General features: G+C 43.5%; 1 protein-coding gene across 5 annotated transcripts in view; it reads right to left on the minus strand.

Annotated features, from left to right (window-relative positions):
• The window catches only part of CHD9 (chromodomain helicase DNA binding protein 9), a 343123-nt gene that overhangs the window by 46902 nt on the left and 269833 nt on the right, over positions 1–26388 (minus strand). For all 5 annotated transcript variants that reach the window (XM_073604968.1, XM_073604966.1, XM_073604967.1 and 2 more), the window contains 6 exons: positions 25870–26029; positions 23253–23342; positions 15951–16054; positions 8940–9057; positions 8793–8850; positions 8592–8634 (listed from right to left, as the gene is read on the minus strand). In XM_073604968.1, coding sequence (XP_073461069.1) covers positions 8592–8634; positions 8793–8850; positions 8940–9057; positions 15951–16054; positions 23253–23342; positions 25870–26029 — 573 coding nt within the window. The remainder of the gene's footprint in view (positions 1–8591; positions 8635–8792; positions 8851–8939; positions 9058–15950; positions 16055–23252; positions 23343–25869; positions 26030–26388) is intronic.

Consider the following 26388-nt stretch of genomic DNA (forward strand, 5'->3'; position numbering starts at 1 on the left):
TGCTATGTGCACATTTTTCTTTTTTTTTACTCATCTGTGTGGAGTTGTGACCCCCCCTGAAAACCCCCCGGAGTGGTATTGAGAGAGAGGTGTTGAGGAGATCTTTTTGCTCTTGGAGGCTTTTATGATTTGCAGATCTGGTGAGTCTGAACCCCTAGGGGGAGAGTGTCAACACAGGGTGAAATTTCATTGACCGGTGGAAGGCGCACACTTGGATACGGCTGTATTGTCACTTATGGACATTCCTCTGACCACTTCACGGACTCTCTACTTCTCTGTCTTATTATGCGTAGTTGGCCGCATAATTTCTTATATAGTTTTGCTCAACATTAGCGCTGTTTTATAGTGTATGTTTACTCCTATAGTTTATGTATGCTATTACGGACATTCTCAGTGCAATATACCCAATGTGTTTGGACATGGAGGGACTTGTGATGTAGTGCTCAGACTCTAGCCAATCGCTAGGATTGAGTGGGTGAGGTCACCGCTTCCTCTGTGCTCTGACACCAGCCAACACCAGGTATAATGGTGGCCAAATAAAACTGTTGATGGACTGACTTCTGGGCCCGAGCAATGCTTTCGTAAAGAGGTCCCAAGCTCCCCTATTCCTGAAAGCACTAGGAAATTGCCGATGGTGGCCACAGAAGAAAGAACAAATGAAAAAAGCCAGAGAGGGGAATATAAAGTGGTTGGGGACAGGCTTTACACAAACACTGACACCTTGTTCTGAATGGGCAACATCACATATCTCCTTAAAGAGACAGTGAAGTCTTTAAAAAAAAAAAAAAGTCCCACTGCAAGTAAATGGCATGATGTGCTAGTATGCATCGCATACTAGCACGTTATGATAGACTTACCCGTAAAAGGGATCCTTCCAGCGGTGCACTATCACAACTGACAGGGCTTTCCTCTTCACTTGGTCATCCTTCCGGGTTTGCAGGCACCGGCTGTTTGAAAAGCCGAGCTGCCAAGACGTCACTCCCACGCATGCGCACAGGAGTCACAATCACTGCACAGAGCTCTAGATTGACAGCACGTTCAGTGTGCCCTCACTTCCGAGCACATATGCCAGTGACATCACCGTCTGAAGAAAATCACATCTCCTAAATGGTGTACATTTAGCAGATATTTATTGTACCTACAGGCAAGCTTTATTATAAGCTTACAAATGATTAAGTCTATCCCAATTACTTTGATTATAAAACACAAAATGCTTACTATGTGCTGTAGTAAAATTTTCTCCTGAAGGGATTATTACAAAAAAAGTGCAATAAGAACTAAGCAGAAGTACAGTAATGAGGATTGTTTAAAGGGGAAATTGTACTTTTTAATTAAAAGTGGTTATATATTTAGTACATTTTTACCTACAGGTAAGCCTATAACAAGGCTTACCTGTAGATAAAATTAATATCTCCTAAACCTGTACGGTGAATCTTGCATGCAGCTGCTGACGTCAGCTGGGCATGCGCTCTAAAGGCCTGGCGGACGCTGCCGGAAAGTGAGAGCACCTTGCCGGAAAGAGAACTCCTGCGCATGAGTGATACTAACGTGGCTCCGGCCATTCACCGCTGCGAACCCAGAAGAATCGCCGAGGCAACATGTCAGCTCCCTTAGCAATGACCGGCGGCAGTGCAGGAGCTTCGTTCTAAGGTAAGTTTTTTATAATGAGCTAGTATGCAGTGCATACTAGCTCATTAGGCCTTTGCCTTACAGATTTTTTTTAATTTATTTTTACTAGGGCATACAACCGCTTTAAAGCACACTGCAAAAATAGGATTTTAATAACAGCTTACCTGTAAAATCCTTTTCTTTGAAGTACATCACAGGACACAGAGCCATAGTAGTTACTATGTGGGTTATAGGCCACCTTAAGGTGATGGACACTGGCACACCTTAAGACAGGAAGTTCACTACCTATATAACCCCTCCCACTACTGGGAGTACCTCAGTTTTGTAGCAAAGCAATACATGGGTATACCAGAAAGAAGGGGGGGACCTCTGTGTCCCGTGATGTACTTCAAAGAAAAGAATTTTACAGGTAAGCTGTTATAAAAATCCTATTTTCTTATCGTACATCATGGGACACAGAGCCATAGTAGTTACTAGGTGGGATGTCCCATAGCAATGCCAACTGAAGGGAGGGAGACACAACAAAAGCAGGGCACTATGAGATCAGAGGACTTATACTGCTGCCTGCAGCACACTGTGCCCAAAGGCGATATCCTCATGACCTTTTACATCTACTTGACAGAATCTGGTAAATGTATGGACTGAAGACCAAGTTGCGGCTTTGCAAATTTGAGCCATGGAGGCTTGGTGATGCACTGCCCAGGAAGTACTAACAGCCCTGGTGGAGTGCGCTTTAATATGAAAAGGTGGAACTTTCCTCTTTAAACCATAAGCTTGAACAATCACTTGTCGAATCCATTTAGAAATAGTAGATTTCAATGCTGCTTGTCTTCTTTTAGGACCTTCAGACAACACAAACAAAAGATCCATTTTTCGCATCTGAGCAGTTGCCTTTAAGGCTCTGTTTCCACTACTGCAACCCCAAAGTCGCGTGATTTACAGTGCAACTCTGCAATGCGATTTGTGATGCGATGTCATGCGGCCGGTGAAAACCATGCGAGAACAAGTTGCACCAAAGTCAGAACAAAGTAGTTTTTTTTGGAGTCGATACGACTTGAGTCGCACCAATTAGAACGGAACCATTGAAATACATGGGTTTTGACTTGTCATGACTTCACATGCGTCAAGTCACACAACAACTCGCAGTAGTGGAAACAGAGCCTAAGCAGACCTTGACTGCTCTCACCACATCAAGAGAATGTAGTGATTTTTCTTCCATAGAACAGGGTTCTGGAAAAAAATGAAGGTAGAACAACAAAAACAACAACAAAAACCTGACACTACCTTCGGTAGAAAGTTAGGATGAGGACGCAACACAACCTTATCCTTGTGAACAGTAATAATATGGCTCTTTACAAGAAAGAGCAGCCAACTCTGATACCCTTCTTGCAGAGGATATGGTTACCAGAAAAACTAGTTTCCTTGTCAAAAGGACCAAGGGAACATGTCGTATTGGCTCAAAAAGGCTGTTTTTGTAACGTCGACAGAACTAAATTCAAGTCCCAAGGGTTCAGGGGTTTCCTAACCGGGTGATTAAGCCACGTTACCCCCTGAAAACACTACGAACCAAAGAGTGGTCTTTGAAACAATACCGATAAGGCCGAGACCTGGCCTTTGAAAGTACTCAAGGCCAGCTTCATTTCTAACCCCATCTGCAGAAAGTCAAGGATTCTACCTATGACATACCTCCTGGGGTACCAACCCCTGGATTCAACCCAGGAGACATATGCCTTCCAGACTCTATAATATATGATTCTGGAGGCCGGATTCCTTGCATTAACCAAGGTAGATACCACTGAACTTGACAGCCCATGTTTCTTCAGAATGTGGGACTCAATAGCCAAACTGTTAAATTTAGTGTTTGTAAGGTAAGATGTAATACAGGACCTTGCAAGAGAACGTCTGGATGTGGTGGTAGGGTCCATGGGACCCCTACTGCCATCCTTATGATCTCTGCATACCAAGATCTCCTGGGCCATGCTGGGGGCCACAAGAATCACCGACTTCCCTTCCTGCTTGATCCTGCGAAGAAGTCGTGGACGCAGGCAGAATAAGAGGGAATGCACAAATCAGTGAGAACTGATTCCACAGGAATAGCAAGGCATCTGTTCCACATGCTAGCGGATCCTTTGTACTTCACACAAAGTTGTCAATTTCTTTGTTGAACCTGGACGCAAATAGATCTACGTCTGGGATCCCCCATCTTTGACATATTGACAGGAAGATATCGGGGTGAAGGAACCATTCTCCCGGGAACAACTGCTGGCGACTCAAGTAGTCCGCCTGCCAATTTTCTATTCCTAGAATGAAGACTGCTGATAGGCAAATTACATTGTTTTCTGCCCAAGATAGGATATGATTCACCTCTCTCTGGGCCGCACAACTTCTTGTGCCCCCCTGGTGATTGATATAGGCCATTGCTATGGCATTCTCAGATTGGATCCTGACAGGACAATTCCGTCAACTGAACGCTCAAGCCCTCAGGGCCAAGTGCTCTGCCCGAATCTCTAGAATGTTAATGGGCAAGGTCATTTCTGATCTGGACCACTTCTCTTGGACAGTTGCCTCTTCCAGGACTGCTCCCGAACCTAAAAAAAAAAAAAAAAAAAAAAAGGTTGGCATATGTTGTTGCAGATTTTTGGTTATTAACCATAAACTGATGCTCCGGTGCACCTTTGGAGTCAGGCACATTGGGAAATCTAGAGCTTGAACCTTCTTGTTCCAAGCCGAAAGGATACTGTTTTGCAGCAGTCTCAAATGAAATTGAGCATAAGGAACAGCCTTGAATGAAGCCACCATCTTTCCCAACAACCTCATGCTAAGCTGAATAAAAGGATTCATCTTGCTTCGACCACCTGAATCAGTTCCTTTATGGCACTGATCTTTGCCTGGGGCAAGACTACCCCTTTCTGGGTGTATCTATGACAAGATCCAAGTATTCTAGCCCCCTTCATGGTTTCAAGGGAGATTTCTCTAGGTTGAGAATCCAACCTAGGTATTCCAGGTAGTTGAATGTGGTAACCATACTTTGGTCTAAGCGGGCTAACGACCGGTCTATCAAGAGCAGATCGTCTAGGTAAACTATCATTGTTATACCTTGGGCCCTTATTCTGGCTAGAGGAGGGGCCAGAACCTTTGTAAACACTCAAGGTGCAGTAGCTAGACCGAAAAGCAGAGCTACAAACTGAAAATAAAGATTTTCTACCTTGAAAGTAGATATTACTGGTGAGTGGTGAAATAGACACATGGAGGTATGCATCCTTGATGTCGATTTGACGCCAGACGTTCTCCTCCTTGTAGAATGGAGACAACTGACTGACTCCATGAGAAAAAAAAAAGAGCGAATATTCAGGAACCGTTTCGATTTTTGAGATCCAGAATGGGTTTGACATCTCCATTCGGTTTTGGCACCTCTCTTTCATGGGACCACCATGATCACTTTCTGCCAAAAGATGGTCCAATGCTTGAAAGAAAAACCTCTTTTTCTCTGGATCCTTCGGAACGTTTGATCTGAGAAAACGAGAAGACGGGAACTCTTGGAACTCCAGTTTGTACCCTGGCGCTATTGAGGAAGTCCCTCATCTGTCTCGACACTCTTCCTGCGAGACCCTTGAGAACTGCAGAAGTATTCCCCCTACTCAAGCGAGCGGGAGCCCCTCCTCATAAGGAGACTTTAGTATTTTGTAGGTTTTCTCCCTCAAGACTTGTCCCTCTTGAACTTGACCGCGGAGGCCGTCGTGACTGCCTGGAGGCTGATGCCCCTGACACTGGAGAAGGAGCTTGTTAAAATGAAATACATTTACTCCTTTTCTTAAATGGCAAAGGGATACCTTCCACTAGAAATTCTTTGGATTGATTACCCAAATCATCCCCACACAGCTGTTTCAAGGATAGAATCTCTCATAGGGACTATTGCAAGCATAAAGCTGCTAGTAGCTTTCCAGATCCTGGGCTTGCTGAACAGGATAACCTTGAACACCTGTTTAAACTGGTCTCTCAAGGATTGACCAATTACTGTCAGCGCCGGCTGAAACACTCAACCTGCCAGAGAAAAAAGTGTTTTTTAGTAGGAATTCCAACTTTTTATCCGTTGGATCCCTAAGCATTTGAGCATTGTCTGCCAGACAAGTCAAACTTTTATTCACAGAGGATATAGCAGCGTCAATTGCTGGTATCCCCACCTGAATTTTTTCCTCCATAGGATAAAGTGTGAAAAACTTTTTAGGAGGGAAAAAATGCTTATCTGGGTGATCCCACTCAGATACAAAAAGCTTTTACAGCAATGAATTGACAGGAAAGGCATGCACATCTTGAGGAGGCTTTAGCGAACCCAAACACTCAGTTAAGGGTACATAAATGTGGAGCGGACCATTCAGTAAAAACTTGCACCATCAATCTTACAGATTGTGAAGCTGATCCCCCTGCATTTGACCCCTCAGAAGAGGAGTCATCACCCTCACCACGGTCCCCTGAAGGAAATTTTTCCCCCCGCCAGTCCCTCAGTTTGAGGGTCCTGGGTAATGGAAGGGAACCTGTCGCATTTTGTCCCACACTGGGATGCGATTAAAGCCGCTAACCACTTTTGTTTTTTTTGTCACATTTCATGGTTGGGGAAAAAAAAAACACTTTAGTAAAATAGACAGGGGCTGCAGTCAATTGCAAACATTTCATGGCCCCGATGCTCACTCTGACCAGCCACCCCCTCTTAGGGGAGGATGCCATTGTAGAGATGAGTAGGCTTTCCAGAGCTTGAGGGAGACCCTTTTAGCTCTTTTTTGGGGATGTTTCAATGCCCTCTTCTGACTATAGCCCGATGCACAAATGCAGAGGTACTACCAGAAGAAATCGCATCCACTGCTTGAGCAAAAGTCCAGCTACTGCTGCTACTAATAACGCTCAGCCTGATGCTTTTAGTAAATGTGCCAAGGGAATGCCTGTGTCACCAACCTCTTACATGCCCCTTTTTACTCTTTGTCCCTCCTACATCTGCAGCCAGCAAAAATGGAGCTTTTAAACAAACTCCCGCGCTGGACGTTGCTGGACGCCAGCGCCGTGCTAAGCCCCTCCCCCTTCCGTCACATCCCACCCCCTCTTTTTCCGAGAGAGGGTTTTCCCGCGCGAAAGCGGGCCTCCGATCCGACGGGATCGGCTTTTGTGCGGGGAGGGAAATGGCGAGGAGGAGACCAGAGAGCGGCCGCCGTGCAGGGGTGGTGAAACAAACGGAGCGGCATCGCTGATCGTTTTTTGGCTTCCCCCTTTCTAAGAAGAGGGGAAGCTTGGACCAGGTGGGGGGTGATTCAGTGAAGAAAAAAAAACCCCAATCTTACCGGAGGTCTGAGCTGCTCGTCGGAGGGAAGCCTGCTGTTTCTGCCTCACAGCGTCATCTCTGAGGAAAGCATGGCAAGGTACGTGCTCTATACAGCCCCCAGTGGTGACTCTTAGGCATGACAACATTTACTTTTTTAAAGGAGACATTTCATAAGAAAATTAAAAAAAAAAAAAAATTCTTAGAAGTCTCCACTTACCTTTCCCGCCGCTGCAGGGTTCTCCGTGGTAAAACCGACAGACCCAATCTTCACCTCTCAGAGTGGGCTCCGTTACCAAACCTTCAGGAACCGGGGACCCTCAGGGAACCCACACTCCTGGACCTGTAAAGCACCCCACCAGTAAACCTTTATGGCTGGGGCCGGGGTCCAGCTCTCTAAAAAGAGAAGCGTTACAGGCAAAACCTCGTTTCTTCGGACACGAGGCCCGGGTACCATTCAATTAGGCCTAGAAAAGACACTTTGGATGGATCCATTTGCATAGCTAGCCCCAGCAAAGGAATCTTCCAGTGGAGCTCAGCACAGCACATCTTTACTCGTGACAAACACCTAAGACACTGGCGAAAAAACAGGTACTCCCAGTAGTGGGAGGGGTTATATAGGGAGTAGACTTCCAGTCTTAGGGTGTGCCAGTGTCCATCACCTGAAGGTGGCCTATAACCCACATAGTAACTACTATGGCCTTGTGTCCCATGATGTACGATAAGAAAACACCTATATTGGAAATTATATACTGTACCTCTGATTAGCTTGAACTGCAAGAATATATAAAGTTAACTGCACACCAGGAATGCATGTGTTCTTTTCTATTAACATGGATCTTCACATTGTTCTATACCACATGACCCCTTCCTACTGACAGCAGGATAATGTTCTATACCTAGAAAATGCTTTTGTATGGAATAATTGTTAATCTATGTGAGTTCTCAGACTAGTAATTTCTCATGAAGAAGGTGTCCAAACAGGACTATATATTATACAGCATCATGTTCTAGACTGGGGTGCCTGCTGCCAACCATTCTCCAGAGAAATAAGGAGAGGGTGACTAACTGGATGTTAAAATATAAAATCAGACATGAACTAGCATCTTTAGCTAAAAATGAATCTAGTTTAAAAAAAATCCTATTACGTATGTAGTCCTAACTCAAAAAATAGCTTCTGTTGCTCTCAGCCTTCTCCGACTTCCTGTTAGAGGGTGTCTACATTTGTTTTCCATGGTCCCACTGTATGTAGGAACATAGCCACCCTCTCTTGCTTGCTCCGGAAATGGACTAGAAAATATGAACTATGGGATTTGTAGTGTGCAAACAACAGTGCACATGAATGCAACTAGCATGCACTGCAAATGAGAAATTTGGGAGCTCAAGAAGGATGTTATAAAAAGGTAGAAAAATACAGTAAGAAAAAATTTTATGAAAAAGAATGCAGGGCTATTATGTAGTTAATGTGTATTGATTATGTTTGAAGGAGGATATTATTTAGTGTCACTTTAAAGATCAAATATGGGATAACAAAAATGTGTAGGCAAAGCACATGTCCCTTTCTATTAAAATTTCTCGTTATTTATGATTTAACTTTGCAAAACCATTATACAAGAACTGGAAGTTAAAAGTAGAAAGGCTTATGGCAAGAACTTACCACCATCTGCTATAACAAGATCACCTGGAGATGAAGCATCATCCTACAAAAGAAAGCAATGAAAGGCAGATTTATCATACATGTAGGAAAGAAGTCCAATGGCTCCTCTCCTATGGATAAGACCTACATTTTACATTGTTCTACTTTTTATAAATAATCCAAAATAAATGCTGAAATACAAATGTTATATCTCAGTGTTACCTCCATGTCATCTTTAAATAAAGCAGGAGCTGGTTTGTACTCTGGATCTTCAACATCACTGTAATAAAAAATAATGAGTATTCATTATTACCTATTCAACGGAAAATGTTTGACCAGCAACTCCATATGTTGTATATTCCAACGTACCCATCCATGTAATCATTCGCCCTTTGTTCTGCTGCCACTGCCTTTTCATCTGGCTTTCCAGCTCTTTCCAGGAAGCAGAGTGCTGGGTCTGCCCTGATAGTGTTGTATTTTTCATAACCTGTAGACACCCAAAAAAAAAAAAAAAAAAAAGTACTGTCTATTAACAGCACCCGTGGTAAAAATAACACAATCACTTAGGGGGTGAATGTAAATTGGAACTGGAAGATGCCGTACACAAATTTAGGGACTCGCAAGGCATTAAAAAGACAGAGGAACTCCATGCCGATTTTACCCTGGTTAAAAAAAGTAAAAAACACCATTTATCTCAGTTATGGATTTATTAAAGTATAAGTATAGGCAAAACTTTTTTTTTAGTTTTGGATAGAGTGGAGAGGGATTAGAACACCTGTCAGGTTTTACTGCTGTCGGTGCCCCTGTCAGTGAGATTCACCTTATTTGTTTTGTTTACTGAAAATAAAGGAAAATACCAAATTTTGGGTTGACACCAGAACAGTAATAAAGGGAAAATCTTCCAACAGGGACACTGGTAACACCCTGGGATTCCCTCAGTTTGGAGGGATTTTCTCACTTCCCCCTATTTGAACACAGATTGGGAAAAGAAATAATTAAAAAAAAAAAAAAAAAAAAAAAGACTGACAGGGCCTATAACCCTCCCTTACTCTATCCAAAAAAAATAAAATTAAACATTTTGTCTTTAGTTCTACTTTAACCACTTGCCGCCTGCCATATATCAGAATGACGGCTGCAAAGTGGTTTCCATAACCTGACTGGGCGTCATATACGTCCTCAGGATATTAAGCCACTGCGCACCCCCGGGGGTGTGCATCGCGGCGATCGTTGTTGCGGTGTGTCAGTCTGACACACCGCAACTCCAATCTAGGTAAAGAGTCTCTGACAGAGACTCTTTACCACGCGATCAGCCATGTCCAATCACGGCTGATCACGATGTAAATAGGAAGAGCCGGTGATCGGCTTTTCCTCACTCGCATCTTACAGACAGGAGTAGAGGAGAGCCTAATGGCTGCTCTCCTGACAGGGGGGGGGGTCTGTGCTGATTGTTTATCAGCACAGCCCCCCCTCTGGTCTCACTCAGGACCACAATCATGCTGCCCAGGACCACCAGGATGGCCATCCACACTGGACCACCAGGTATGCTCCCCCTAGACCCCCAGGGAAATACTAATTAGTGCCCAGGCAGCTGCCAATCAATGGCCAGGCAGCTGCCAATCAGTGCCCACTCACAATGCCTACCACTGCCAGAGCCACCAGGGATGCATATCAGTGCCTCATATCAGTGCCACGTATCAATGCCTATCAGTGCCACCCATAAGAACCTATCTTTGCAGCCTTTCAGTGCCCATCAGTGTCACCTATCAGTGCCCACCAGTACCACCAATGAGTGCCCATCAGTACTGCCTATCAATGCCCATCAGTGCTGCATATCAGTGCCACCCATCAGTGCCGCCTACCAGTGCCCATCAGTGCCGCATATCAGTGGCCATCGTCAGTGCCCGCTCATTGGTGCCACCTCATCAGTGCCTGTCAGTGCCCAAATTTAGTTTGGGTATAGCGTTGTATGACCGCGCATATGACCGCACAATTGTCATTCAAACTGCGACAGCACTGAAAGCTGAAAATTGGTCTGGGCAGGAAGGTGTATAAGTGCCCTGTATTGAAGTGGTTAAAGATCATTTCATATATTTTAAATACAGCTAGAAAAAGTTTCCGGATCAGACTTGATATCAGTCCCCCTGTATTCTCTTGTAAAACACCATAGGAAATGTAAGGTCAACAGTGTTAGCCAGTAAAGCTATATTGTACTGCGCAATACTCTCGGGTTAACAAAAAAAGGAATTCACAAGTTGCAGTGGGCCTTATAACAGGCTGTACTGTTCAGTAAAATCTGCAGGGAGATTACACAGTGAGCAATACCGGGTTGTCTGGATACCAAGACTGGCTGTATAGTATCCCAAATCTACACTGTTCAAAAAAATTTAAGGAACACTTTTAAAACATCAGATCTCAATGGGGAAAAATAGGATTTTTTAAAACAGCTTACCTGTAAAATCCTTTTCTTTCGAAGGACATCACGGGACACAGAGCCACAGTAATTACTGATGGGTTATATAGGTATCACTGGTGATTGGACACTGGCACACCCTATCAGGAAGTTCAACCCCCTATATAATCCCTCCCCCTTGCAGGGATGCCTCAGTTTTGTAGCCAAGCAATATAGTGTATTAGAAGAGGGGCGGGACCTCTGTGTCCCGTGATGTCCTTCGAAAGAAAAGGATTTTACAGGTAAGCTGTTTTAAAAAATCCTATTTTCTTTCTCGAACATCACGGGACACAGAGCCACAGTAATTACTGATGGGATGTCCCAGAGCAATGCTACCTGAGGGGGGGGAACCACGACCAAGTAGGGTGCAATCAGACCTGAGGACCCTGTACCGCTGCCTGCAGCACACTACGCCCAAAGGCGATATCCTCATGCCTTCTCACATCCACCTGATAGAATCTGGTGAATGTATGAACTGAAGACCAGGTTGCGGCCTTGCAGATTTGAGCCATAGAGGCCCGGTGATGCACTGCCCAAGAAGCACCAATAGCCCTTGTGGAATGTGCCCTGATCTGAAACGGAGGAATCTTCTGTTTCAAACCAACCAATGATCAACTGTCGAATCCATTTAGAAATGGTAGCTTTTGACGCTGCCTGTCCTCTATTGGGACCCTCTGGCAGCACAAACAAAACATCCGTCTTGCGGATCTGAGTAGTTGCCCCTAGATAGGCCTTAACTGCTCTTACTACATCCAACGAATGTAGAGATCTCTCTTCCGGAGAACAGGGATCTGGAAAAAAGGAAGGTAGAACAATGTCTTGGTTTAAATGAAAATCAGAAACCACCTTCGGTAAAAAACTAGGATGAGGGTGTAGTACCACTCTATCCTTGTGTATAATCAAGTAAGGCTCCTTACAGGAAAGGGCTGCTAATTCTCTATTCCCGGGATGAAAACTGCCGATATGCATGGCACATGCATCTCTGCCCAGACTAAGATCTGGTTCACCTCTTTTTGAGCAGCTCGGCTCCGGGTGCCTCCCTGATGATTGACATAAGCCACTGCTGTGGCATTGTCGGACTGGATCCTGACCGGACAACCCTTTAGCCTGATAGTCCAGGTTTTTAGAGCTAGATGTATCGCCCGGATCTCCAGAATGTTGATGGGTAAGGTCCTCTCTGTCTTGGACCATACCCCTTGGACCGCAGCCTGTTCCAGAACTGCTCCCCAACCTGACAGACTGGCATCTGTTGTTACCACCGTCCAGGTAACCGGTAGAAAGGATTTCCCCTTCTGCAGGTTTTCGGGTATGAGCCACCAATTGAGGCTCTGATGCACCGCATGCGACAGGTGCATCGGAAAGTCTAATGCCTGAACCTTCTTGTTCCAGGTCGACAGAATACTGTGTTGCAGCATTCTTGAGTGAAACTGAGCATAGGGAACTGCTTCGAATGAAGACACCATCTTCCCTAGTAGCCTCATACAAAGGCGGACTGAGGGACCCTTCTTGGTCCTTACTGTCAGAATCAGCTCTCTCAAAGCAGTGATCTTTGCCTGGGGTAGAAATATTTTCTCCTGGCTTGTATCTATAATCAGACCTAAATACTCCAGTCTTCTTACTGGTTTTAGGAAAGACTTTTCTAAGTTGAGGATCCAACCCAGGTGTTCTAGATACCTGACCGTGGTCCTCAAGTTTCCATTCAAAGAGGCTACCGACCGGTCTATCAAGAGCAGGTCGTCTAGGTATGCTATGACAGCTATACCCCGAGCCCTTAATTTGTTCCCACAAATACAGCTTTCTTTTGGTGGTATTTGATCACCTCTGTGGTTTCTATTTTTTGCGCAACAAATAAAAAAAGACTGAAAAAAGACCGGTCTATCAAGAGCAGGTCGTCTAGGTACCTGATCCTGCGAAGGAGTCGTGGTAGTAGCAGAATAGGCGGGAATGCGTAAATCAGTGAGAACCGCCGTTTGAAAAAACCGTCAGAGACTGGGGCCCCCATCAGTAGGGGGATCCAACAGTTCTGGGACCGTAAAGCACCTCGCCAGAAATTAGGAAGTTTAAAGCCATTTTCTGATCTGCGGGGTCCAGCTCTCTAAAAAGAGAAGCATTACGGGTAAAACCTCGTTTCTTCGGACACGAGGCCCGGGTACCATTCAATTCGGCCATGAAAAGACACTTTGAATGGATCCGGTTCGCCTGGCTTGCCCCAGTATAGGATCTTAGGATATTCCCTTTGGAGCTCAGCACAGGACATCTTTACACGTCCATCACCTAAGACACTGGCGTAAAAACTGAGGCATCCCTGCAAGGGGGAGGGAATATATAGGGGGTTGAACTTCCTGATAGGGTGTGCCAGTGTCCAATCACCAGTGATACCTATATAACCCATCAGTAATTACTGTGGCTCTGTGTCCTGTGATGTTCGAGAAAGAAAATATCATGCTGGATATCTATCTATACTGCACTGGGTAATGTGTTAGGAATGAAAGGATGTCACACCGTTTGATGGAAATTAGAATGATCAACGAACAGAGGGCTGAATTCAAAGACAATTCCTTCATCCTCCAGGAAGTAGCTGCATACTCTTGCTACATGAAGTCGGGCAGGAACCCAGGACCCAGTGCACCAGCATAGGGTCAGACAATGGATCCAAGGATTTCCTCCCGATACCCAATGGCAATCAGGGTGCCATTGTCTAGCCTGTAGAGGTCTGTGTGTCCCTCCATGGATAAGCCTTCCCAGACCATCACTGACCCACCACCAAGCTGGTCATGCTGAACAATGTTACAGGCAGCATAACATTCCCCACGGTTTCTCTAGACCCTTTCACATCGGTCACATGTGCTCAGGGCGAACCTGCACTCATTTGTGAAAAGCACAGGGCGTCAGTGGCAGACCTGCCAATTCTGGTCTTCAATGGCAAGTGCCAATCGAGCTCCAAGGACCTTATATGGTCTTGTCCAGCTCTCCTAGAGTAACTGCCTGTCTCCTGCAATCTCCTCCATGCTCTTGAGACTGTGCTGGGAGACACAGCAAACCTTCTGGCAATAGCACTTATTGATGTGCCATCCTGGAGGAGTTGGACTGCCTGTGCATTCTCTATAGGGTCCAGGTATCGCTTCATGCCACAGTAGTGACACTGACCCTAGCCAAATGCAAAACTAGGAAAAAACAGTCAGAAAAGATGAGTAGGAAAAAAAATGTCAGTGGCCTCCATCTTTAAAATTAAATTAACACCAAAGCAGCTGAATCTGATTAACAACCCCCTCTGCTACTTAAAGCGGTAGTAAATCCATCCTGTGCTATTTCCACCATATCAAGCTTTCCTACCCAGTGAAATTGTTGCTTTGTGTAAACCGCTTCCTACCTTATCCCTTTCTGTGTAATCTATCCTTTTCTAATCAATGATGTAATTGGCGCATGTGCCGTTAGTTCCATTTTTCCGGCAGGTCATTCTTGCAGGAAAAATGGTGTTTACATGGCGGGGCTATGTCATTTCCTTTAAAAGAAAAAAGAAAGATATACTGCGCTGTGAAACTGCAAATTAGCAGCCGGCACAGCTGTAGACAAAAAGCAACAATGTGAATATGTAGAAAAAACGTGCAGCGCTAAAATTGCAAAAACCAATGTAAAAATGTGACATTCAACATAAACACATCAAGGTAATAAAGATTCAAACAATAGTGAAATGTGAATCCACCAAAAAAAAAAAAAAAAATGGTGTACTAATGTGGTGACTGCACCACAAACACAACTCGAAATATAAAGTGACAATTAAAGTCCAAATATATATTGCAGGTAAAGTCCAAATATATATCCGTTCCACCAAATATATATATGACAGTCCAACCACCGATGTGACCTTTACAGTGGAAAAATAGTCAGAACTACCACCACCATAGATAGGGGGAGGCTTACCGGATCGTAGTGACTTGGCGAGGCTTATACTGCCCAAGCCTACAGAGCTTGTTAAATTGGATAGCCTAGTGGGAAATGGCAGGTCCTGAGTCCACGTCAGTAGGTCAGCATCAGACCATCGATAGGAAGTGGCATATAGGCCCAAAACATCATTGGAGGACAGAAGCTGTCACACGTTGAGATTCTTTATTCCCTCAGTACAGAGACCTTAGATACCTCTGGCGGTTACTGCTTATCCTGGCAACTTTGTTTGTTTTGCACTCCCAGAGAACCGTAGCGGGCATGTGTGCAAAAAACAAAAAAGCAGCTCTGGCAGCAAAAGAGTTAAAATTGCACACACTTGTAGACTGGCGCCAAGCTTTAGTATTTAAAAATCTCCATAGGCGACACTTTAAATATTTTTTACAGGTTACCAGTTTATTTTTACAGAGGTGGCCTTGGGCTAGAATTGTTGCTCTCCTTCTAACGTTCGTGGCAATACCGCACATGTGTGGTTTGAACGCCATTTACAAACGTGGGCGAGACATACGTATGCGTTTGCTTCTGCATGCGAACACGTGGCGACGGGGGCACTTTACATTTTTTTATTGTTTCTTTTATTTTTATACTTTCCTTTTACATTTTTTTGGATCACTTTTATTCCTATTACATGGAATGTAAAAAACCCTTGTTTTTTTTTTAATATATGACTCGGGGCCGAGTCATACATTCGGCAGCTATGGATGCTGAATTCTTGACTTGGGAGCGCCCCCACAAGGTAACCCCCCTCGGGGAAGCGCTACTCCGTGGGGGTTATCTGATGTGGGGAGGAGCCGCAAGAGCCACCGGGGGACCCCAGAAGAGTGGTTCGGGGCCACTCTGTGCAAAAGGAGCTGCACAGTGGAGGTAAGTATGATATGTTTGTTATTTTAAACAAAACAAAAAAAACTAACCCTTACAATTACTTTAAGTTCACCAAAAACTTGTTTTAACAATCTTTGGGACAAACTAAAGACAGACATTCTACCTACCATGCTTATACACCCCTATTAGAAGAGACTTATCGGCTTCAGCATCCCACCAGTCCACAGGTAACTCCGAATGATCTGGCTCAGGAACCCATAGACTGATTTCACTGTTTGTAATGGAAAAGAAAAAAGGTTTAGTAAAAAGTTAAACTAGATATCTGACCGTAAGGGTGTTATTTAACAATAATTACTTCTATATGGTGTTTGTCGTGGTATGTGCTTGGCTCACCATAGAAAAACATGGTTTGTGCATTTGTATTTTGGGTTACTGTATATTGCCACCTACAGTAGATTGGTACACTAGCAAACATATAAAAGTTGTAAGCCAACATTTATATTACCCCTTTCACTACCCAGCAAGCCTCAGTTTTGTATGCAGGCAGTACACAGTGCTGGTAAAAAAACACAGAGGGGTGGGAAACGGTCTCTCAATGGACTAGAAAAATAGATTTTACTGTGAAATCTTATTTTCTCTGTCAACCCCTGAGGGAGACAGGACTTTAGAAACAGGTAATTCAAAATCAGTCCAGTTGACAAAACTAGAAGGGGCCAGGAAACATCTGTAACACCATTCGATCAGGAGGACAAATACCCAAATCTAAAATAGATGAAGATGACGTTTTTTGACAAGCTGGGAAGTCTACCAACAATTACAGGAGGCTACAAGGATCCACCTGGTGCTCAGACCAGGACAGAAGAATTAAACACAGGTGTGGGGCATACCATGAACCTAGGCTGGTGAACCCAAAACAACAGATAAGTGGGAGAATAAGCAAGACCCATCTAAAAAAACACCCAAAAGGTGTCTTTGGGGCCTGACAGAAAAGTACTCTACATGACCTGCCTAATCAAAAACAAGACATAGTTCTTACAAGTCATCTGACCCGCTCAGTCCAGTGAAGCAAGCTGTAAAAGCAAGGAACTAAAAATGTTCAACCAAGACGGGTCAGAACTGAAGAAGGGATCAGGAGAAACCTCCTCAGAAGGCTGCAGATTTGCGAAAGAAATCAGTCCTAGCTCCAGAAGATCGGATCCTGTAAAGGTCTCCAGACATCTTCTATTCCCAAAAGAGAACAATGTCTTCATGCCAAACAGGGGATGAGGTGCACCCAGTGTGCAAACCTTTCTCTCCAGGAAAGGACTACTGATTGATGAGAAGCAGGTAACAATGCAACATCTCTAAGAGAAATCATGCAGTTGTGGGTAGTACTCTCCCTGTGTTGTCCAGAATGGAGAGCAGGTCACACATTTTGACACAGGGAAGACTCCCAAACCTTCCCAGGGTGAAGGTCTTACAACATCTACACTATGTCCAACAGGATCCACCTCAAGGAACCAACATGCAATGGGATCCCTTGAAGTGACAGGGGCCTGACAGTTTCTGGAACCACACTGAAAAAGGCAACGCTACAAACGGAGAACCTCTGTGGTTGTACTAAGACTGCTGAGTTACAGCAGGGACTTCTTGGCCAGTGGGGATCATCTGGATGTCTTAAAGAGGTTGTAAAGGCAGAATTTTTTTTTTATCTTAATGCATTCATTATGCTTTTCCCCAGCAAAGTAAAAGCATAATGGGCTAGTATGCATCGCATATTAGCCCACTAGGTTGCACTTACCTGCAAATTAAACCTACAACGTTCCTGCTGGTGGCCGCATCCATCTTCACCCCTCCTCCTTCCGAGGGCCGTGTACTCCAGCTCTGTTACTGGCCGGAGTCGCGGGAGCCGCCGGTCACGGCATGGGCCCTTTAGAAACTGCAAGACCTTTCTTCAGTGTGCATGTGCCGATGACGTTGGCGCAAAAGTATATGGTAAATATCTCCTAAACCGTGCAGGTTTAGGAGATATTTCCAGTACCTACAGGTAAGCCTTATTATAGGCTTATCTGTATTTAAAACTGTTGTAACTAGGTTTACAACCACTTTAAGATGAAAATCCTTCTGTGTGCAGCAGCCCCCCAATACTTCCCGTAGCCCCATCTCTGTCCAGAGATGTCCACAAATGTCTCTGCCGTCCGAGACTCCCTCCTGATTGGCTGAGACACAACAGCTGCATCATTGGCTCCCGCTGCTGTCAAAGTCATCCAGCCAATCGGGAGAGAAAGGGGATGGGGCGGGGCCACAGCTCCGTGTCTGAATGGACACAGGGAGCTGTGACTTGGCTCAGGTGCCCCCATAGCCAGCTGCTTGCTGTGGGGGCACTCAACAGGAGGAAGGGGCCAGGAGCACCAAAGAGGGACCCAAGAAGGGGAGGATCTGGGCTGCTCTGTGCAAAACCACCACGCAGAGCAGGTAAGACATATTTTGTTATTTTTAGGGGAAAAAAAAAAAAAAAAAACGAGCCTTTACAATTCCTTTAATCTAAGTCTAAGCAAACAGATACCAAGAAAGAGCTTACAGAGGACCTAGAGTGAAAAAAGAAAAGGGGAGATCAAGACAAGATGATGTTCCCTTTTTACCCTACAAGCCTCTAATGCCCTGTACACACGATCGGACATTGATCGGACATTCAGACAACAAAATCCATGGATTTTTTCCGACGGATGTTGGCTCAAACTTGTCTTGCATACACATGGGCGCACAAAGTTGTCGTAAAATCTGATCGTTCTGAACGCAGTGACGTAAAACACGTATGTCGGGACTATAAACGGGGCAGTAGCCAATAGCTTTCGTCTCTTAATTTATTCTGAGCATGCGTGGCACTTTGTGCGTCAGATTTGTGTACACACGATCGCAATTTAACTGATCGGATTTTGTTGTCGGAAAATTTTATAGCCTGCTCTCAAACTTTGTGCGTCGGAAATTCTGATGGAAAAAGTCCGATGGAGCCCACACACTTTCAGAATTTCCGACAACACAATCCGATCGCACTTTTTCCTTCGGAAAATCCGACCCTGTGTACAGGGCATAAGGCAATAGTGGTCAACCTGATAAAGAGGGCCCCGAGTTCACCACCAAAGGGCCACACATAATATTCAGTAAATCTAATGCTACAGATTATGGCAGAGAGTTTCTGAAAACAGGGCAAAGCATGCATTTTCCGTGCAGTTTGCCTTATATTTGGAAACACACCAATATGAATGGTGCCTCATTGTTCTTGTGTAAACACACCAATTTTGCAGCCATTGGCTACAAGTGCGGATTGGATGCTGGTTTTCCAGTATATCCTTCTGGCAAAAGCAGACCAGCTTCTGTAGGAAAGCCAGCTGTACACACTGACCGAATGACCGGTTCCTGTTGATTCAACTGATAATGGATGATATTCGGCTCGGTTTGCACCCAGCCTTAGGGCAAGGAAAAGTAAAAAAAGAAAAACTGTTCCTGGATGACTTAGTAAGTCAAGGAATCCTCTAAAGAGGAAGAATGCAGAGAGGTACTAACAACGGTGAGGGGTACAGTAGAATCTGAAGATACAAAATTCTCTGAAGGAGAGAACAACACAGTTAGGGCTTTCACACCGAGCCGTGGGGGGCGTCGGCGGAAAAGCGCCACTATTTTTAGCGCTGCGTACCATTGTTTTAGCAGCGCTATTCGGCCGATAGTGGGGTGGTTTTAACCCCCCGCTAGTGGCCGAAAAGGGGTTAAATCCGCCCGCAAAACGCAGCCGGACCAGCGTTTTGCTGGCGGTATCGCAGAGCTGCCCCATTGATTTCAATGGGGAGCAGCGGTGGAGGAGCGGTAAACACACCGCTCCTTCACCGCTCCAAAGAAGCTGCTGGCAGGACTTTTCCTGACGTCCTGCCAGCGCACCGCTCCAGTGTGAAAGCGGGACAATGGAGCAGCTGTTTGAGGGCGGATTGCAGGTGCTATTTTTAATGCTATAGCACCTGCAAAAACGTCCTCGGTGTGAAAGGGGTCTTAGGATGCAACTCTAGAGGCCAAGTTCCCACCTTCACAGGAATGGGGAGTCCCAGGGATGCGGAGAACACAATGAGATCTAGGGGGAGACATTGCCGAATGCAGCAGAAAAAGGCGGGAGATGAGAGGCACTTGAAGAAGATGCCGCACACAATGGGTTAACCAATGGTCCAAAAGCAGTGTCCTGAGCATCCAAATGTCTGTCAAACTACACAAGGATACGTCTGGATGTACACAGCGCAGTCCACCTTAGAAGCTGGAGCACACCTTCACACAGAAGGTTGGTCAGAGGGGTTACCAGGCTTCTGGATTTGGTCCCTAGTGGGCTTTTAGTGCTCTATAGGCCTACAAATAATTACTGCCAAAAGTAAAAGAAGAAAAACAGTGGGATTTCTGTGACCCTTCTGCAGATATCCTGTGTTGAGGCAAGAATACACTTTGGGCACGCATGGTGTTGCTAATGACAGTGTTAAGAGCAGGCCCTAAGACGTAATCTCTTCAAGAGTAAGTGAGCCAGATGTTCGTTGGACAATTCATGAGTGTCACATGCATGTAACCAGAATGCCCAATGATAAGTAAAAACATCAGTCCCATAGGAAACACGAGCTTTGAGGCTTGTTAGATGCCATAACTACTATATCATAAAGCTGGAAAGGTCTGCAGGAGTGCTAAAAGACCCAAGGTGGGAACGGCAGGCTGATCCTCTAGAATCTTGCTATGGTGATGTCTAGGTGATGTGCACTGCATCAATATGGTTTGGAACAACCCGCCTCTATATCAGAGTCAACTGCAGGAGACCATGGTGACCCAACAACCAGCCTCTTCTGAAATTGACTGTTGAGACTCTAAATTGGAAGTAGCTACAGATCTTGTTTGATTTGGGCTCAGGAGGATAAGAGATAGACTCTGCCAGACATGAGTATCAGAGTATGCTTACAGCATTTTTGGGCAGACTACTCCAGTAGCTGAGCACAAACAAACAGAAGAGTCCAGAGTGGACACAGAGGTCCTTGTGGACATGGAGGAGACATCGAACTCTGTGTACCTCTGGGAAGATTTACTGTTCTGCACAGCAGTAATAAACTAGCCTCAATGTGAGGCAAGGTCTGTGTATTCTAAAATCCGAGGTAGCTGGTTCCCATCAGTGCAAATGAGTTGGCTCCTGGTGCTTGAGCTCGACCAACCTTATTCACTCACAGACAGGGTCACAGCTGGGGCTGTGTCACAACTCTTGACCTAGAAATTGCTCTGCAGTTAAGACAGTGCACAGAGTTCTGGTTATCACCTCAATGAAGAGAACCCAGTGCATGAAGGTTACATTTCAGGCTAGCCCTGCACATCCAGTCCAGCGGGGTCCAACCATGACCCCCAAAGCTAGTGCTAAGGAAATAAAAATTGGATGGCTGGTATATAAAAAGACATGCTCAGGCATAGGGATTTGACTGAAGCCAATGAAGAAAAAAATACACCAAATCAGGAAAAGCTAACAAACCATTAGACTTTTGTTACAACAGAGCGGATAAAAAGGCACCCATCCTGCTAGACCACTCGCAAAAACCTGATACATATTGGGTAAAGGAAGGGTACAGGGGATGGCTTCCAACTTTTTCTGTTTGCCAGTGTATGCATCTCCTGTAGGCGGCAGTATAACTCAACTATTTCTGAATTTCGGTGACCATCAGTAGATGAAGAAAAAGATCTAGAAAAAAGTGAACTGAGTAATGTTTTAGGTACATTTACCAAAAACATGTAGCCAGGCGCAATCTGACATAAAATAAATAGGTAAAAAAAAAAAAATTATAATGAATATGTTCATACAGTATTGCAGTTTTAGAGAAAGGCATTTTATCTCAAACACTGTTTTTATATTATATTAACCAGTTTGAGCTTTGAGCATGCTCTTGGCTACTAAGTGTGAATGGGATCAAAAGGGTGATCTTTGACCTGCATATGTTGTCAGTTAAAGCAACCTTGCAAATAAAAAAAAAATACATACAAAAAAAATGGTTTATATTTAATTTCCTAACTAACCCTTAACCATTAGCTCAAACTAAATCCCTTTCTACTTGGCTAATATTTGTCTGCTGATTTTTTTAAATATTAATATTTTAATGTTTTATTGGATTTTGTTCGTATATATATATATATATATATATATATATATATATATATATATATATATTATATATATATATATATATATATATATATATATATATATATATATATATATATATATATATATATATATATATATATATATATATATATGAACAAAATCCAAAAAAAACAAAAAAAAAGTTAAAATATTATTATTGAAAAAGATCAGCAGTCAAATATTATATAGATATATATATATATATATATATATCTATATAAATAACTGTAATATGGCATTAAAAATGCACACAATTTAAAGCAGACTTCCACCCAAAAATGGAACGTCCACTTATCCGGTTCCTCCCCCCTCCTCCGGTGTCACATTTGGCATCTTTCGGGGGGGAGGGGGAGCACATGCCTGTCTAATACAGGTATTTGCTCCCACTTCCGGCGAAAGATCACTGCAGAATCTGCGGTGATTTACGCTATGTCCAGCTCCTCTTCCGACTCCGCCGCTGTCTTCTGGGAGACACACAGGTCCCAGAAGACAGCAGGGACCAGTCAGAACGCGCAGTGCGACTCGCGCATGCGCAGTAGGGAAACAGGCTGTGAAGCTGCATGGCTTCACTTCCTAATTCTCTTACTTAAGATGCCGGGGCCTCCACCCCGAGCCAAGGGATGGGTCGGCTTCGGGTGATGGCATCTGGGGCACTCTGGACAGGTAAGTGTCCTTATTTTAAAAGCCAGCAGCTGCAGTATTTGTAGCTGCTGACTTTTAATTTTATTTTGCAGGCGGAACTCCGTTTAAACAAAAAGCCTTTGTTTTATTTGTAAGTAACTTTGCAATGCTTTGTATCAAAACCATCATTTTAAAATTTAATTCTATGAGACAAAACTAAAATAAATGTATACTATTTAACTACAAAGTTTTTTTTATTTTTTTTTTTTAACTAACACTGATATAAATTGCAAAAAAAAGTGTTATTTAAAAAAAAAAAAAAAAAAAAAAGTGTTTTTAAAATAAGATTATGTTTTTTTGTCTATGGATTGCATAGACATTTTTTTTTTTTTTTTTGCAGAATAATATCATTAAAAGAAAGCCATGTTTACCCTAAAAATTACATAAATTATACTTTATTTTAAGCAATAACAATGCTATTGCTGACTAAACATGCCCATAGCAGAAATGTAAGAATTGTTTTGGTCCAAATAGAATAGTGTCTGCAATAGCAGACGCTAAAGTTAGAAGGATACCATGAATTTCAGTGCATTCGCAATTTAATGAATTCTCAGTCAAGAGCAAAAACTTCAATATACACTAGCAAGACTGAATTAAGGCATCAAGTTACCTGACATCCACTCCCTCCAGAACTTTCATGCTGTGAGCACCAATCACTTCTTGTTTGAGATAGTACAGCATTCTCACTCGAAGTAAAACCCTGCAATAAAAAAAGACACACTGCAGCAATATTGCAAAGTTCTGATAACCTGAATGAAGTTTGTATATCTTTTTGTATTTATCTGACATAAATGTCATAAATGTCAAGTTACCACTATAGAAAAGATTTGTAAACTTTGCAAATTTAACATAGTTCTACAAAAAATATCAAAATTCATCTCTTTATCACATCCTGAAAATAAGTGCAGAAAGAAATATTGAGCTCCTCTTCCAGGCCATCTTGGGGTCCTTGGTCACGCCATGGCAGAGATTTGTTTTCTCCTCTAGTAATTTAAACTGCACACTGATAGCTGCTCCTCTACTACTGATGCATGAAGGAAGAGTGAAGGTCAATGGCAAAAAGATCACTCACTTCAAGGTCTCTTTAGCAGGAGTGGCACAGGTTCATATTAATTATACAAAGGTTGGGTGGTACTCTACTCTTTCCAGTTCACTAGCTTTTGCTAGGACACTAAAGACTGAGTCCAAAAAAATGAACTTTTAAAAGTGGTTAAAGGGAAGAGATTAAAGCGCTATTGAACCCAAAAACAAAAATGAACAGCAAACGTAGACGTTAGAGGGTTGAGACAAGCCATTTAACATTGACAGTGGTGTGTACAATGGTCAGCTTTTATTCATGTATGTTCAAATCTTTATCCCAAAAATAAAAACTGTTGCTGTTACAACATAAAAAGTGTCAGCAGATGTTTGGGTTTAATTTGTTAGTCAAATCCATCTAAATCTGGCAGTGCATCTAACACTACCCTTGTCCCAGACTGACGACGCTGCTTTCCAAAGGCGTCTCCAATGCTCCTTCATCCACAGTGGAGACACCCTAAGGGCACTTTCACACTGGCAGCGCCCGGGTGTCGGCGGTAAAGCCCTGCTATTTTCAGCAGCGCTTTAGCGTTGTTTTTGCAGTGCTTTTTGCCCGCTAGCGGGGCACTTCTAACCCCCACTAATGTCTGAAAAAGGGTTAAAAGCGCCTGCTGCAGCGCCGCTTTGTTGGCGCTGCCCATTGATTTCAATGTAATGGTGTATACACCGCTCCTACAGCTCCTCAAAGATGCGGCTTACAGGATTTTTTTGAGCGTCCTGCCAGCGCACCGCTCCAGTGTGAAAGCACTCGGGCTTTCACATTGCAGTGAGAGGAGAGGTGCTTTAAACACACAGATCCATGCCCCGTCAAGGGAAAGGAGACCGATCATCTGTTCCTAGTATATAGGAACACCGATCAGTCTCCTTCCCTAGTCAGTCCCATCCCCCCACAATTAGAATCACTCCCTAGGTAACACATTTAGCCCCTTGATCACCCCCTAGTGTTAACGCCTTCCCTGCCAGTGACATTTACACAGTAATCAGTGCATATTTATAGCACTGATCGCTGTATAATTGTCAATGATCCTAAAATACTGTCAAAAGTGTCCGATGTGTCCGCCGCAATGTCGCACTCCCGATTAAAAAAAAAAAATTTGCAGATCGTCACCATTACTAAAAAAGTTAAAAAAAAACCTAAGTAAAAAAAAAATAATAAAAATGCCATAAATCAATAGCCTATTTTGTAGGCGCTATAACTTTTGCCAATCCAATTCATATACGCTTATTGCAAATTTTTTTTTTTTTACCAAAAATATGTGGAAGAGTACATATCGGCCTAAACTGAGAAAAAAATGTGTTTGTTTTTTTTAAAAAAATGGATATTTATTATAGTAAAAAGTAAAAAATATTGTGTTTTTTTTTCAAAAAATTGTTGGTCTTTTTTTGTTTATAGCGCAAAAAATAAAAACTGCAGAGGTGATCAAATACCACCAAAAGAAAGCTCTATTTGTGGGGAAAAAAATGATCAAAATTTCAATTGGATAAAACGTTGCACGACCGCACAATTGCCATTCAAAATGTTACAGCTCTGAAAGCTGAAAATTGGCCTGGGCAGGAAGGGGGTGAAAATGCCATGTATTGAAGTGGTCGAAGTGGTTGTATAGACTCAAGGTTTTTTACCTTCATGCACTCTATGCATGAAGGTAAAAAACCTTCTGTGTGCAGCAGCCCCTATAATACTTACCTGAGCCCCATCTCAATCCAGCAACGTGCACGAGAGCAGCGTCTCTCCCGGGTTTCTTCCTCCTCATTGGCTGGGACAGCAGAGCGAGCCATTGGCTCCCACTACTGTCAATCACAGCCAGTAGGGAGAGAGCGGGGGCAGGGCCGAGTCACGCTCCATGTGCGAACGGACACACAAAGCAGCGGCTTGGGAGCAAGCCTCCTCGAGTACCCCCATAGCAAGCAACTTGGAAGGAGGGAGGGGCCAGGAGCGCCAGCAGGGGAACCGAGAAGAGGAGGATCGGGGCTGCTCTGCGCAAAACCACTGCACAGAACAGGCAAGTATATAACATGTTTATATAAAAAAAAAATCTGCCTTTACTATCACTTTAAGATTTAACATTTTATGCACGAGGAGTCGGATAAACTGTATTCTGCAGACAGGTTCTCTTTAAAGTAGAATAATAAATATTGGATCTTGGTCTTACTTGTTGCAGTGATGCTTTAAGTGCTTTTTGTACCCATCATCCTGCAGTAGGTGCTCTGGGTTATATTTACGCAACCATTCAGCCTTGTGGATGTCAAAGGTGCTAGTCTGGGATTTCACTTTCTTCCCTTTTCTTCCCCGTGGTACTGGAGCAGACAAGCCTGCATTTTGGAGAAGAGCATTTTTAAAAGTTTTACATATTTCAAAGTGGATCATATAAATCACCGCAAATGGTCCAATTCTATAAGGTCTACTTACAAACACCAATTTATTTTATACTAATAGGAAATGTAAAGTTTATGAACATGGATTACTGAACAGCATATAACTGAATTACACCAGCAATTTTAGTTGCATTATAATGAACTATTTAGCCTCTTACCAGCAATCACATAATTACCAAATCATTAAAAAGTGATGTATTACAAATAGAGTGATTACCAATAAAAGACAAGTGTATTGAGTACAATTATACAACCTGAATTTCTTTAGTACCAGCTTATTAGGCCTTGTGCACATG

Source organism: Aquarana catesbeiana, linkage group LG11, assembly GCF_042186555.1.
Source record: "Aquarana catesbeiana isolate 2022-GZ linkage group LG11, ASM4218655v1, whole genome shotgun sequence".
Classification (NCBI taxonomy): domain Eukaryota; kingdom Metazoa; phylum Chordata; class Amphibia; order Anura; family Ranidae; genus Aquarana; species Aquarana catesbeiana.